Source organism: Diplotaxodon limnothrissa, linkage group LG22 (genome assembly GCF_057381915.1).
Source record: "Diplotaxodon limnothrissa isolate DT_005_m linkage group LG22, D_limnothrissa_male_GT1.1, whole genome shotgun sequence".
Lineage (NCBI taxonomy): Eukaryota > Metazoa > Chordata > Actinopteri > Cichliformes > Cichlidae > Diplotaxodon > Diplotaxodon limnothrissa.
Genome location: NC_140616.1, coordinates 9,445,683 through 9,460,109, shown reverse-complemented (window position 1 = coordinate 9,460,109; position 14,427 = coordinate 9,445,683). Strand labels below are relative to the sequence as shown.

Genomic DNA, 14,427 nt, shown 5'->3' with positions numbered 1-14,427 from the left:
GCAAATAGACTGTTTTTGCACCAGGCTGCTAATAAGCACCCACAGATATATTTTAAAATTGGTTCTTTGCTAAGTTGTCTGTGTAAAGACAATACCAATTGAAGACCGTTGACCCCTTACCCTTGAGTTAGGTGCCTTTTATCCTTGAATGATGTATAAGTCAGTGTCAGTAGCTTAACAAACAGTAAAACAAATGGTCAGGTAAAAGGACTGGACTGGAAATGAGTGAAAAAGCAGCCAATGTCCAAAGTAAAACATATGAAGGACCTTCAGACAGTCTAAAGAACTGTTGCTCAACAATTCCATTAAATATTGTGACTGGTTAAATTATACGTCCACGTAAATGGACATTTCAAGTCTTTCAAGGCTCAGCACTGCCTTCCATTTACTAATATCTGCCTGAAAGAAGATTTCATCTCATTTATTGATTCTGACTAGTGTGGATTTGTCTCAACCTTTATCCAATAAATTGCTTCACTGGCTTTACTGGTTTTGTTTTTACGTGTTTACAATCCACCCTTCCCCAAAATGAGCAAAACTCAATTTATTTTAGGTTGTAGCATTTCCACTGCTTTACTTCGGTGCTTCTAACCTACAAAAGGCAAATATTAGCATTTCCATTTTGGCAAATGATCAGATTTCTTCCTTCTTTTGCCTTTTAGGTTTACTGTAAGTCTGATGAGAACATGTTGAAAATAAAACCACTTCCTTCCCAGTTAATTCTGAAAGTTCGAGATCCTGTTTTTAAACCACTTTGTGTTAAAAACATTTAAAGATCTTCTGCTTTTGTTGAGAAGCTTGATAACCTCATGTTATAATTCACAAAAACAAATACTTTTGTTATTGTGCACTGGCAGAAGTGCTAATGAAACCCAGTCATTATGAAAGCATCTTTCCAAGTATGAAGCAAATTTCTCCTAAACTTGCAAAATAATGCACTGGCTTTGGCAGAGGATGTGCTCTTTGAGTGCCCTTTTAATTGTGTGCTACTGTTAGAGAGTATAAGCTTATTTTCTAACCTTCGGGTCTAGTAAGGGAATTGTAGTGTAAATGTTACATCACATGAGGAGATGTAGTAATTAGTTCTGACCTTGCGGGAGGTGTAGTGGGGGTGCTGTGCCAGTTTGGTGTCCATGCTGTCCAAGCAGACTGTGTCAGTGACTTTTCCAACGGTGAGGCAAGCCTCATCCAGAATGGAGATGATGCCTTTGTGGGCCTGCTCCACCAGGTCGACAATGATCTGGTTGTTGAAGTATTCGATCTGCGCATAAAGAGCACGACTGTCAGTTCAAAGAAAGAACAGATTGGTTTGTGAATGAAGTGGTTGCTCTTGTTACTGCACGAGAATTTTGTTCTGTTTATGAGCTTTTGTGACAGATGTGTCCACATACAGCGAGTGTGTGGTTTCGGTCAGTTTCTTGATTTTGCAATGACACCCCCATACAAACAGATTCACAGATTGTTGTATATCTGATTTTAAAATAAACTACAAGTAATGAGAGTTAACACAACAAGAGACTAGCAGTGATGTCGTAATCAGAATCCAACAACATGTGGCAACAATAGGCAACATAAGAGTCAGCAATGCAAAGCTAAATGGTAACTTTTCTCAACTTTGAGGTGAGTGATTGAAGACACTACAAATGGGAGTGAAAGATGCTTATTGACATAAGAAAGTGTTTAAATGACATGAGAGGGTTACCTAAGCAACCAGGTGTCCACTAGTGAGCAGACAGGTCAGGGTTTTAAGCTCACACAAAACTCATGTCTTTTCACAAGACTTTAAATCCAAGACTCGATTAGAAGATTTTCAATTTGAAAATCAGTGATTTAAGAGTTTCCTTTTTGGATCAACATTATGAAGGATAGCTGTAGCTTCTGGAAGTGAAAGGTGAAGCCATTGGACAAGTTTCTTTAACCTGCATTAGTTTTAAGAGAATCCAGCAGGGGGCGACTCATCTGTTGCAGAAAGACTTCTTGCAGGGGGAAAAGGTCCTTGGCTCACTTTGTCTGTGTCCTCAGTAAACACTTTGATGAAGACTTCAGTGGATAAATCATAAATAAAACATGAAGTTAATTTGTAATTTATGGACCTCATTAAAGTCAGAACTGAGAATTATTCAGGGTATGCTAATTTGCAAAAAAAAAAATTCTCACTGACAAGTCCAGTGTCCTCAGTTTCCCATTCAGATCAGTCCCTCATTTGAACTGACCAAACAGTGAGGGGCTGTTCTGGGTTTGGGGGACAGCAATGCTACATGGGTTATGTAAAAGTTAAAGCATAATTAAAACACAAATTTGAGATGGGATGGGAACCACTGAAGTTGATGTTGAATCCAAAATACACTTTTAATCTCTCAGCCTGACCTTTAGATACACATAGACACAACATTACACTTCAAAGTCAGAGTTGATGGGTAGTTTTGCATAGTTCACTGTAAAATTATGGCTATTTATCTCATACTGGGTTTTGATGCCCACTTCATCCCCTGTCTGAAATCCAGCTTTCCTCTGATTGGCTGCCTCTCTCAAACAGAAGGTTTAAACAGCAGGTGTGTGAGGCTTCAATGCAAGATCTGTTTAAGATGACCATATAAAGACATCTCCATATTTGAATCACAGAGACAAGGCGGGAGAAATCTGTCTGGCTCAGAGCATATCAAGTGGTCTGAAAGCTGACCTTTTGACCTTATTATTTGAAATTTTGTCATATTTCATATGAGCATCCACCACTGGAACCGGATATATAATACAAGATAAACAATGACAGGCCCACTTTGAGTAAGAACAAATATGGACGCAGCTGTTGTTGTGCAAGTGCTTGTGTTTGTGTGTTTGTGTGTTTTCCTCACATGTTGCCAGGTGATGCCTTCTCTCTGATATTCGTCTTGTTCCTGTCTGAGGATCAGCTCGATAAAAAGCTGCTGCAGCTTCTCGTTGCAATAATTGATGCAGAACTGCTCAAAGCTGGCCGAAAACAGCGGAACAAACACTTGAGCAACAACATCAACAATGACTAGTATTCACAAGAAAAGAGGGCGGATGTCAAAACACTGTTGTGACACCCACCTGTTGTTGTCAAAGATCTCAAAGCCATAGATATCCAGCACACCAATTACAGTGTTTTTCCCATGCAGCACTGGGTCGTAGTCTTTCACCTCAATGATGCTGTTGATGCGGCTGACGATCCAGCCGAAAAGCCTTTCATAGAGAGCCTGTAGGAGAGAAGGCAGAGCTTAAAAAAGGTCACAACTGTGACTATGATAAAAGGAAAACACGTTACTGTATGTTGTAAACATCTATATTCATCCTCAGTAGCCGTAACACCATTTAGCTTTACTGTTGAGCTATTTTGGGCCTGTTTCTGGCACCTTGGCAAAAGCATCCCGTCCAAAGCAGGCGTCCTGCTCTGTGTGCCCCTTCTCAATGACCTCGCCTCCTCCAGTGGCCACCGTGCGGTACAGGAGGCTCTTATTGACGCTCTCCGGGTCTGTGGCCGTCAGTTCTGAGATGTGGTTCACAACTTCTTGTCCCACAATATTAACGCTCTCACCATCGCTCTCAAATTGCATATTGCCCTGAAAAAGACACCATTCTATATCATTGGATGCTTCAAGTATATTGACCAATTTATGTTTTGCATGTATGTCAAGAAAAGTCATTAATCCGAGCTCTAAAATACCAAAAGCAGAATGGTGGCGAGGATCTGATAAACTGAGGTGATCTCTTCTTTTGAGAAGCCAATAACTTCCAGTGCGCTCAACACGGCTTTGTGGCTTGAGCGATCATTGTTGGAGGTCTGGAAAGCGAAGAGATCAAATAAAAATGCAAAATAAAACAAATGGGCTGCTGGGAATATTTTTCCAAATTATGCAAAAAATTTAAAAAAAGATTCATTTTAAAATTCAGACAGTTTAATTTATATCAGTTATTCAAACTTTTATTCACTCTTAAACTAAAACTCTCAAGATGATATACTCACAACAGTTTCCGCTCCCTCTTTGGTATAAACGTAAACAGCAGGATCATTCTGCAGGTGAAACGACTGCAGCATTTCATCAGAGCCTCCACGCAGCAGCTATGAAAACACAGCAAATATACCAGCTCAGCACCATTGTGACTGTACAGCTGTGCAGGCATCACTGGGCAGGTGACATTTATTTGTGGAGGTTACATTGCACAGCCTGGTTATAGCTGCGGAGTGAATGTGTTCATGTGATAACTGCGATAACTGTTTTACAGCAGAAGTGCAGACTGCAGCTTACCTGATAGAACGAGTGGAAGTTCCTCTCACCTCCTTGCTGGTGCACCACCCTGGACTTGAACAGGAAAACAGATTATGGTAGCAAATAAAAAATGCTACCTAAGGTACTCTTACAGTGTTATACGATTACTCTGTGATGACGAAGCTTTTTCAAAAGTTACTTTCAGTTAGGTGCAGTTTCTGTAACCAATGTTAGGGTCATTCCTCAAAATGTGTTACACATTATTCTGTCGCATAATGAAAAATAATGCATTACTTTACTTATTCCTTAGAGGAGGAAAAAACCTTAAGACTACTCCATCCAACTCTTTCTTTAATTCAGGGTCACATGTGGGGCTATCCCGGGTGTCATCAGGTGAGAGGCAGGCAGACGGCCTGGACAGCTCAATAGCCTATAACAAGGTTAGACTCCCTAATTAAGCAAGAGCACACAGAGAGAACCCCAAAAGAATTTGAAACCTGGAACCTTCTTACTATGATTTAACAACTACCACTCTACATCCTATTAGTTTTCTGCTACTGTATTACACGACCTGTGTGACTGCCATATATCTGCAAACCTCAGACAATTAGCGTTAGCTGGAATATACATCCATACATGTTTTCTAAGGAGCTTGGAAAGAAAAGCAACCAGACTTTCTTTCCAAGCTCAGATCACCATCACCTGGATGACTGAGAACACAAACATCCATATATGTTCATATATGTTCTCAGACTAACTGAATATTAGAGTAAATGTATCCTAAATATATTTGGTCACTTTGAATGCAAAGCTGACAATAAATGCCTATCTGTGTCTGTTTGTTAGAATTTCTTCTCTTTTGTTCACTGACATTAAATGAAATATTTATCTGACAAACTCAACTTCTAACCTTAAAATTTAAAATTTAAAAATACCATTATACCTTTACTACATACTACATACAATTCCCCAAAGGTCAGAGCTCATTGGTTTAAGTTTTTGAGACAAAAAAAAGAAAGCTTTGGACGCTGAATCAAGTGGGTCAGTCCAAAAGGGAAACGTGAAAACAACACTAATCACTCAGAAAAATTAAACTTGGTGGTTGTTACATTTACACAATTCTAACTTGTAATTTTAAACAAAATAATTTCATGTTTATATGGTGAACGTAATTAAATCGTGTAGGATCTGCGTGAAATTCAACAACTTAATTTGTTCCAGTTGAGATGACATGATGCAGTCTAGTTGGAGTGGAGTGGTTAGCTGACTGGACTCATGAAGTGCACAGGTTCACATGAGACTTCAAACCACAGGAAAACCAAACTCACACTACGTAGATGCTATTGCTACTTACTGTGGTTTAACCTGTCAAGTACATAAATGTCAAGAAAATTCTGTATCAAGCCTTATAATCATAGCTTTCCTACTTATTTAAGTCTGGATTGACAGCCCGGCACAGTGGTTAGCACTGCAGCCTGGGCTCAAATCCAAATCCACAGTTTGGCTGAGTTTGCAGTGGGTTCTCTCTGAGTACTCTGGTTTCCTCCCACAGTTAAAAGTCATTAGTTAATTAGTTAGTTGGTAATGCTAAATTACCCATAAATGAGAATATACGTGCAAATGTTTGTATGTCTCTATATGTTAGCCTTGCGACACACTGGCCCCACACCTGTCCAGGGTTTACTCCGCCTCTCACCCTGTCACATCTGGGATAGGCCTCAGTGTGAACATAGCATCACATGTTATGCTAGTCAGCTGTCATTTTTAGATATCAAAGACTAATATTTCCCTGGATGTTTCTGAAACACTGGTGAAAAGATTTACCTCCAAGAAGGACTTTCATGGCTTTTCCAAACACCATTTGAGCTTTTACTGGAAGGCTACACATGTACAGTCCACATACAGTAAAAATATAAGCAGTTGCTTATGTATCGTCCTAATAAACTATTATGCTTTAGTAAATGAGTTAAACAGCAAAAGTAGTGTGGAAGAAAAGAATTTTCACAGTGCTGATGGTTTTCTTTTGTCTCTGTTGTGGTGTCAAAAATTCATTTTTCCAGGAAAAACTGTTTTTGCTTTTTGTTTTTTAGACAGCAACAACCCCAGTGCACCATGCAAATAAGACCAGACCACCTAGTTTTGGAGGAAAAAGTCCAAATCTCCACCTTCTGTATTTCTAGCTGTTTCAGTTTTTCATCTCTGGATTTTTTTTTGCTGCTTCGAGACAGCGTGGTTATTTCTGCCCTCTGAGAATAAATCATGGCACCATCATTTAAACTGGATCTGAGTGTCAGACGGTTTTTTAACAGAGCGGATAAATACAGCAGCATCAAGTACCCCCAGGTGAGCAATTCATTAACGCGCAGCAGCAGGAGGATAGAGGCTTCACAGACACATCTATTCATGGATGTTCCCTCACACCTCTTTGTTATCACCTCATGAAACATTCATGTTCAGCAGGAAAGATGCAATTTAAAAGCTAAATGAGAAGAACTTTTTGGTACTTTTCAGCAGCGGCTCGCTGTGAAGGCCCTCTCTCTGCAGTTTAAACCCTTTCATCATCTCACCTTCTCCAGCAGGTAGTTGTTGATGTGTCCTCCGGTGGGATCGCCGTTGAAGTTGAAGTTGATGTCCATGTACTTGCCGAAGCGGCTGGAGTTGTCGTTGCGATTTGTCTTGGCGTTCCCAAAGGCCTCCAGCACACAGTTGGACTTCAGCAGCACGTTCTTCACACTGATTGATCACGTTGTGGTAACCAATGATGGATTTACAGAATCAGCCATGAGGGAGGTAAAGCGCAGTCAGAGGAATAGAAGAATGACAAGTTATTTATGGCAACATCACATTAAAATAAAACTTATGAACCTAATGATCATGTGAGGGCTCACCTCTCGACCTCTGCCCTCTGGCTTGGGTTTGTGATTGCTGCAATGTACTGCATGATGTATTTACTGGCTTCTGTTTTTCCGGCCCCACTTTCACCTACAACACAAAAAATGTTTCACAACCTTTTTGAGCATGGAAGTGAATATAATATCAGAATATTTACATGATGTGAAAAAATGGCATCTCACTGACAAAAGGATGTATTTAAGCAGCATGCCATCTAATGAATGAGGATACAGACATTTGGTCAACGCAGTAATAATCCCTATCTAGCAGATCATATTGTTTGACAACCTTCATAGTCCTATATCTATTCCTGTCTGCATAAAATAAGTCTCACATCCTCCCTGCCTACAGAGTGAAAGAAATAAGTAGTAAAATACAGTATACTTTATTTATGGTAAATGGCCTGTATTTATATAGCGCTTTACTAGTCCCTAAGGACCCCAAAGCGCTTTACATATCCAGTCATCCACCCATTCACACACACTGGTGATGGCAAGCTACATTGTAACCACAGCCACCCTGGGGCGCACTGACAGAGGCGAGGCTGCCGGACACTGGCGCCACCGGGCCCTCTGACCACCACCAGTAGGCAACAGGTGAAGTGTCTTGCCCAAGGACACAACGACCGAGACTGTCCGAGCCGGGGCTCGAACCGGCAACCTTCCGATTACAAGGCGAACTCCTAACTCTTGAGCCACGATTTATGGGAAAAGGTTGAAAAAATGCCCCTCTTAAAACAGCCAACAAAATACATATATACAAAAAAAGCTTGCATACACAGAACAGGCATGTATCTGAATACACATATATTTACACAATGATAAAACAGTTTGATCAATGAGGTGAAAACGACTCAAAAAGCACTCAGAAATAAACTTAAAAAATCAAACGTAAGCCAAACACCTAAGTTATGGTGTGACTCATCACCTGATGACATCTTGGTTTTGACCAAAAAAGAAGCATAAATTAAATTCCCAAAAATACCTAGCTGAGTATTAAAACTGCAGAAAGCGGAAACCCAACACCAAACACAGGGCTGATTTGTGTATGTGAAAATACCACAGCGTAATTTTTTTTTACCTTCATATAAGTAAAACCACGCTGTCCCATGCTGTCACCTGTTTAACCCTAAATTGATTTTACAGTCACTGGTTTTGACTGTATCTCAATTCTGTATCCCTATAGTAAAAACCTGTATAGGTTTTAACTATACTAATACTACCATCCTGATCTGATCTGTGATTAACAGTGATAAAAGTCTCCCATTATAGGACTTGTTTTTCTGAAGCCTGAAAACAGTGTATGAATTAACTCCAGGAACACTGTGATTACAATTCAGTCAAAGGTCACTGCTGATTTTTAGTAGAGGGACGCAAAAAATGTATTTTTAAATCCAGATTTAGGCAAGCTGCCTGTTCAGGTAATGATAGAAAACCAGTTTACTAATTAATACTGCTACTGGTATAGCCACCTTATTTGGTATAGTTACAAGTACAGCATCGGTGCTTCCTTACTGTTAATTATTTTCCTAATTAATTAAATAACTTTTGTCTCTAGCATTAACCTCAATGTCCCAACATAACAGTTAACTTTGGGATTAGCATCATGCTAGTTAACTAAGGACCTTGGAAAAAAATAAAGAAAGCGACTGGACTTCTTTAAGTGGGTTGAAAGGCCTTCACAACACTTAAAGAAGTCCAGTCGCTTTCTTTGGTAGTGTAGATCCTGAGACTACCATGACCTGAATGACCGAGAACCTATACAAGCTAGTTAGCTTTGCGTTTTAAATGTTAGCATGGTGCTTTAACCTAAATGTTCACCATATTATCATGTTAACTGTTGAATTAACAATGATATTAAGTGCTAAGTGCAATGTTTTCATATTAGGTTGAAGATTTACTTTTACAATAGAAAAATCCTAAACAGTTATAGCAACCTGATAACTTACACTCACTAGCCACTTTGTTAGCCGCATTTGTTCAACTATTCATTAACGTATCTAATCAGTTAATCACATTCCAATACTTCACTCTTCATGTCTACTATAGACATGAAAGTGAGTTCACTGTACTCTAATTTGCTCCACAGTCACTTGATCACCTTTGAGATGTGGTGCAATGGGTGAATGACATCATGTGCAGCAGACAGATCTGCAGCAACTGTGTGATGATGTCATGTGAACATGGACCAAAGTTTTAGAAGAATACTGCCAGCACCTTGATGAATCCATGTCATGAAAAATTAAGTCTGTTCTGAAGGCAAAAAGGGGTTCACCCTGGTGCTAGCAAGGTGCACCTAAATCAATTTTACATTTTTAATTCCATATTTTTGTCAAGGCACAAACGAAGAAAAGCAGAGTCATACTTAAGAGGGTTCATATTTTGACTAAAGTTTAGTTTTCTCTATAATTTCCCTTTAAGTAGCTTTGAAGTTGTTAAAATGATCTAATTCCTCATCGGATTGTTCCAAATATTTAATAAACATAAAATCAGAGAAACCAAAGAAGGTTTCATCATTGAACAGAAATCCCACCAGTCAGACATTACAAGCTTATTATGAGGTTATTGAAAGTAAACAGCAGTGAGGTTAGTCTGACCTGATATGACAATGCAGGTGTCTTTGGCCCGTCTCTTCATGGCTTTATAGGCAGCATCAGACACTGCATACAGGTGAGGAGGGTTTTCATACAGCTCGCGGCCTCGGTATGCTTCAATGTTATCTTTGCCGTAAATGTCCATCTGCCTGTATGGGTTAACGGAGACGACCACTTCTCCGATGTAGGTGTAGATTCGGCCCTTCTCGAACCTGACAAGACAAAAGGCAATCACATACACCTGCTGTTATTAAAGATTTGTGATATAGATTTTCCAAATGCAGTACCTGCAGACCTGCTGTGCACATTTGAGATTAAAAGAAGTCACAAAACATAGCATTCAGCCATAGAGTCAAGATCAACCACAGATCAGCTGATCTTAGTGCTAGCTCATATCTACTTATACCCTTCTACACAGCAAGTTAGCAAATCAAATGCATGTATTAAGCTCCTTTGTGCATGAATAAGCCACTGTGCAACCCGCCTCTACCCCAGCCCCCTTTCTTCAATACTTTTTCTGACTCAGCCAGTGTCATATATTTTCTATCTGTATCTGCTTCTCCAGTTACTGTAGATTTAACTACCAATTTCCTTTTTACTGTAGTGGTCCAGTCTGGACTGTATGTCAGATAGAATTATGTCGTTTATTCACTCTTTTGTTAACAGGTATGCAGGTGCAAGTTAGCTGCATTTGCCATTAATTTTTTCACAATGCACATGAAAATGAAGATCACGCACCACTATGTCACAGCTGACAGGAAGTGACACAAGTGTCTGCATGCTGAAAGCAGGAAATGAAACTTGCGGCTCGAAGGGCGTCACCAAGCCTTGGGTAATCTGACTGTGGGTTTGTTGAGCTGGGAGGGGTTAAGACTACATGCCACAGAGGATAAACAGGTTGCTAGAATGAATAAGACCTAACAGTCGTGTTGCATGTGTAGCTTTGTAGATGGTAGGTGTTGTGTTTGCTCAACATGTGGCAGAAATGCTGTGTCTCAACTCAGAGGTTGGAATCTGTCTTAAAGAATGATTCCTGTTTATTTCATGGTGTTTTCCATTTAATGTGCTTGTGCTGGCTCTTTGCATCAGGCTAAGTTTCAGGCTCCACCAGGATATGAAAGTAAGTTCAGACCACTTGCATAATTGTCTAAAACTTTAACCTAAAGACCATCAACATAATAAAACTTGCGCACGTGCTTTTATTATAACCGTTGTGTAATTTGTTAGTTTATTGTTCACCCATAGAGCCAGTTTAGAATCACCAATAAACAACTATTTTTTGGTATGTGAGAAGTAGCTTAAGTACCTGGGCAGAACTCACAACGGCACAGGAAGAACGCACAAACTCTTCAGAGAAAAGCCAGCCAGCAGATAGGAAACAAGGAATCTTTTTGCAATGAGGCCATAGTGTTAACCACTCCCTGATCAGTGGTGTGAATGGGAGTGTGAAACATTATCTGTCTCTCTGCATCGGTCCTGCGATTGACTGTTAACATAACATTACACCTGCCTCTGGCACTGTGACAACAGAGATGCGCTCCAGGCCCTGAACTGGTTCAGCGATTAAAAATAGATGGATGAGTAGTTTATTGCATCTAATTCATTTTATCTGCTCCAATCTGCGATCGTGCTCCTGATTTTAGTCATGCTACTAACTGTCAGACACCAAAACTGCTTCTTCTTTTGGCTGTTACCACTTGGGGTCACCGTAGTAGGAACAGTTCTTTCATCCCCTTCTGTCAAACCCTCTGCATGTCCTCCTGCACTACACAAAAAAACACTGTATTTTTATGTTTGTGGACTATCTGTGCATGGTTTATGTATTTAAGGTCAGTTTGAAAGCGTCTATAGTTAAGTTTTCCCAACCTGAGTATTCAGGCAATAATTAGCTATACCAGAGAAACAAGAGGGAGATGTGGCTCTATCAGAGAATCCTGAATTTGAAATCTATTGGATAATTTTATAACGGCAAAGATGTTGATAGAATAATAATGCTCAAGAAGAAAAACTTTATCTTGTGCATAGTTTTGAAGCAGTTTTCATTCAGATTTGATGATTATGCAGTTTTTACATGCTAGTTGTCATCACAGTCATTGGAAATTAGAATAGTGTTTTTAAACAACTGACAAAAGTGGCCAAAAGCATTTCCAAGACAAGTGCTGAAACCTGTTTCTACTACTACAAGCATCTTTTAAATTTCTTAAAATTATTTAAGAAAATAAGATAAAAACGTGATTTCTTCATAATTTGGAGAATTTGTTTGTTACAGCTGCTAAAAATTAGGTTTACCTTTTGAGGTTTAAGTCATCATGGGTGGTAACTCCAACACTAAAACCACCCTAAACCGTTTAAAAAATAATAATCTGTGTCAGTTAGAATGAGTTTTTATTTGTTTCTTGATAGCTAAGCCTTGGCAGAACAGTGTAATGAGAGCAAAAATTAGATATTCTTGGTTAGGGCCAGGGTTGGGGTTATGTCTAACTCACCAGTGGCTTAGACCTAAGTCAACTCAGAGGGTCAAGCACAGGGTGTTGCACACTTAACCTCTGGGTGACCAGATTGGTCACTTCTAACTGCAAGGTGATGGCTGGATTGCCTGCTGGGAGCAAGTCTCCACACAAGCTCAGACTGACTGAACTGGTTACAAAGTGTTTGTATTCAGGTTATAATCCTACAATATATTATATAGTGGTAAACCTACTTTAAAACAAGGTTGCCCAGCACATATGACATTGTGATCTAAATCCTGTGTCTGTGCATGAAGACAGCAGCTGTAAAAGACAGCAAAATATTTGCAGTGTTTGACTATTTGTTGCAGTTGTTGTATTATCACAAACGGATTGCATGTAATTGGGAACTTGACCCCATTAAACTGCAAGCGGATAGCAGACTGTATCGAAATGTATGCAACTGAATGTTGTAAATTTTGTTTGGGTTTTTTTTTGTGAATTGCCTACAACAAACAAGAGTTAGAAATTAGCAGTAGCTGTAAAAGCTATGTGTAGCACATCTGTGTTGGAACAGACGGATTGAAACTATGTTAAAATTGATCGTCCCTTTCAAACAACTGGCAGCGAGTGGTCACAAACCGGTCCTCATTTCCAAAGAACCATTTAAAAAGCAACGAGGCTGCAAGTTCACTGCACACCATTGCACTATTTTTGGTTGTGCCACAGTCCCCAGCCATGATGTTCCTTAGTATGGCTGTAGCATAGGTTAAACTACTTTACATATTAGTAAATGAGGGTTAGTCCTTAATTATTTTTAAAATTTGAATGCAGTCAAATACATCAATCTATGTACTAATGAGCAGTTCAAATTAATTGAGTAAACTACATTAATATTACATTTTATTTAGAGGTGTCAGTAATCGTGTAGTTTCTGTAAGTATTTATAAAGTGTCTCCCAAATGCAGCCAAGAAATGCAAACTTTCTTTCCCCCGAGAGAGTGCAACCATTGCAGACCTCAGTGTCTAAAATTCATGCCCCGTTCAAGTTATTCATGTCAGCTCATACGGTAAAAGTGTTCTGACTGACTGGATGGTACTTAGTAGCATTCCCAAATTGCAGATCACTGAAAAATCAAAAGAAAAAAAAAAAGAAGAAGAATCTGATAAGGTGTTTGGGCACCAGATATAACCATTAAAGGTTTTTCCTTTAATTTGTCACCTGTCTATGAGTTTGGTAGCTGTTCTTTGGCCCCAGACAAGTCTAATCAAGCTTCTGGTGACACTCTAGGCCAGAGTGATGTGAAAAATGTTCATCTAGAGCCATCAGCTGTGCACACGTCAGCTGATATAGTGTGATTATTCTCTCTAAGTCTCATTTAACAGTGTCTGACATTCTGGTGTTTTGGCTCCCTCTGCTCATCCTTCAGGATGACGACGGCCTGGATAAAAAGTGCTGTGTGACTTCTCACAATTTGAAATGAGGACACGGTGCCCCTCTAAGAGGTCTCTGAGGAAGCGAGAAAAGTCTGGACCGAAAGCATTTACACGCTAAAGGTCATAAAAACAAAACCAGAAAAAAGTTATATCAGGATATTAAACTGTTTAGGTTTGGTCTGTTGCCATGTGTGTAATTTGTTTCCCCTGACAGTGAACGAGGTGTGGTGGTGAACAGATCAACCACAAGCATTTACACTGAAGCTGAGCGGGAACGTGGAGGTAGAAGTGAGTCATGGTCTTTTTTTCCCCTTTTATGTTTTATTGTAACATCCTCTCTTAGCCACAAGCTTATAAATTCAACACGCCAAACTGTTAGTATCAGTATTGTTGTATGAAATTTATACCGTTTGTTTTTTTTTAACTTGCACATGTTAAATCCTGTCAGTATTCACCTTAATTTATCTTTTATTTTTTTATCCCTTCATAGCTGGCTAAACAAAGTAAAACCCAGCTGTTTTCCTTCACATACCATCCGGTACACGTGAAGTATAACCCTCTGCATCTCTACCATCCAGCTGCTTCCACCCTCCTCCTCCCCTCCCTTCCTCCTCTCTAACTGTATCTCAGGCCTTACCTCAGCTTCAGATTTTCCATAAACTGCTCCATCGTGACCTCGTCCAGGAGCACAAAGTCTGACTTCCCAAACTCCAGGCCTTCCAGCTCCGCCATCCCTGTTTGAACTCGCTAGACACAAAAAAAAATAAAAGACAGACCAAACCCGGGGGAACAGAAAGCACCTCAAGGAAGAAGAAAGAGAAGTATGCTCGAC

General features: G+C 39.6%; 1 protein-coding gene across 2 annotated transcripts in view; it reads right to left on the bottom strand.

The window, feature by feature from the left end:
- Positions 1 to 14,427, bottom strand: part of myo1g (myosin IG) — a 65,007-nt gene extending 50,580 nt beyond the window's left edge. For both annotated transcript variants that reach the window (XM_085345934.1, XM_085345935.1), the window contains exons 1-11: positions 14,233 to 14,427; positions 9,715 to 9,923; positions 7,115 to 7,208; positions 6,794 to 6,959; positions 4,266 to 4,319; positions 3,983 to 4,078; positions 3,683 to 3,799; positions 3,372 to 3,578; positions 3,070 to 3,215; positions 2,853 to 2,967; positions 1,091 to 1,261 (exon numbers count right to left, since the gene is read on the bottom strand). In XM_085345934.1, the coding sequence (XP_085202060.1) occupies positions 1,091 to 1,261; positions 2,853 to 2,967; positions 3,070 to 3,215; positions 3,372 to 3,578; positions 3,683 to 3,799; positions 3,983 to 4,078; positions 4,266 to 4,319; positions 6,794 to 6,959; positions 7,115 to 7,208; positions 9,715 to 9,923; positions 14,233 to 14,327 (1,470 nt within the window). In that variant the 5' untranslated portion in view covers positions 14,328 to 14,427. The remainder of the gene's footprint in view (positions 1 to 1,090; positions 1,262 to 2,852; positions 2,968 to 3,069; positions 3,216 to 3,371; positions 3,579 to 3,682; positions 3,800 to 3,982; positions 4,079 to 4,265; positions 4,320 to 6,793; positions 6,960 to 7,114; positions 7,209 to 9,714; positions 9,924 to 14,232) is intronic.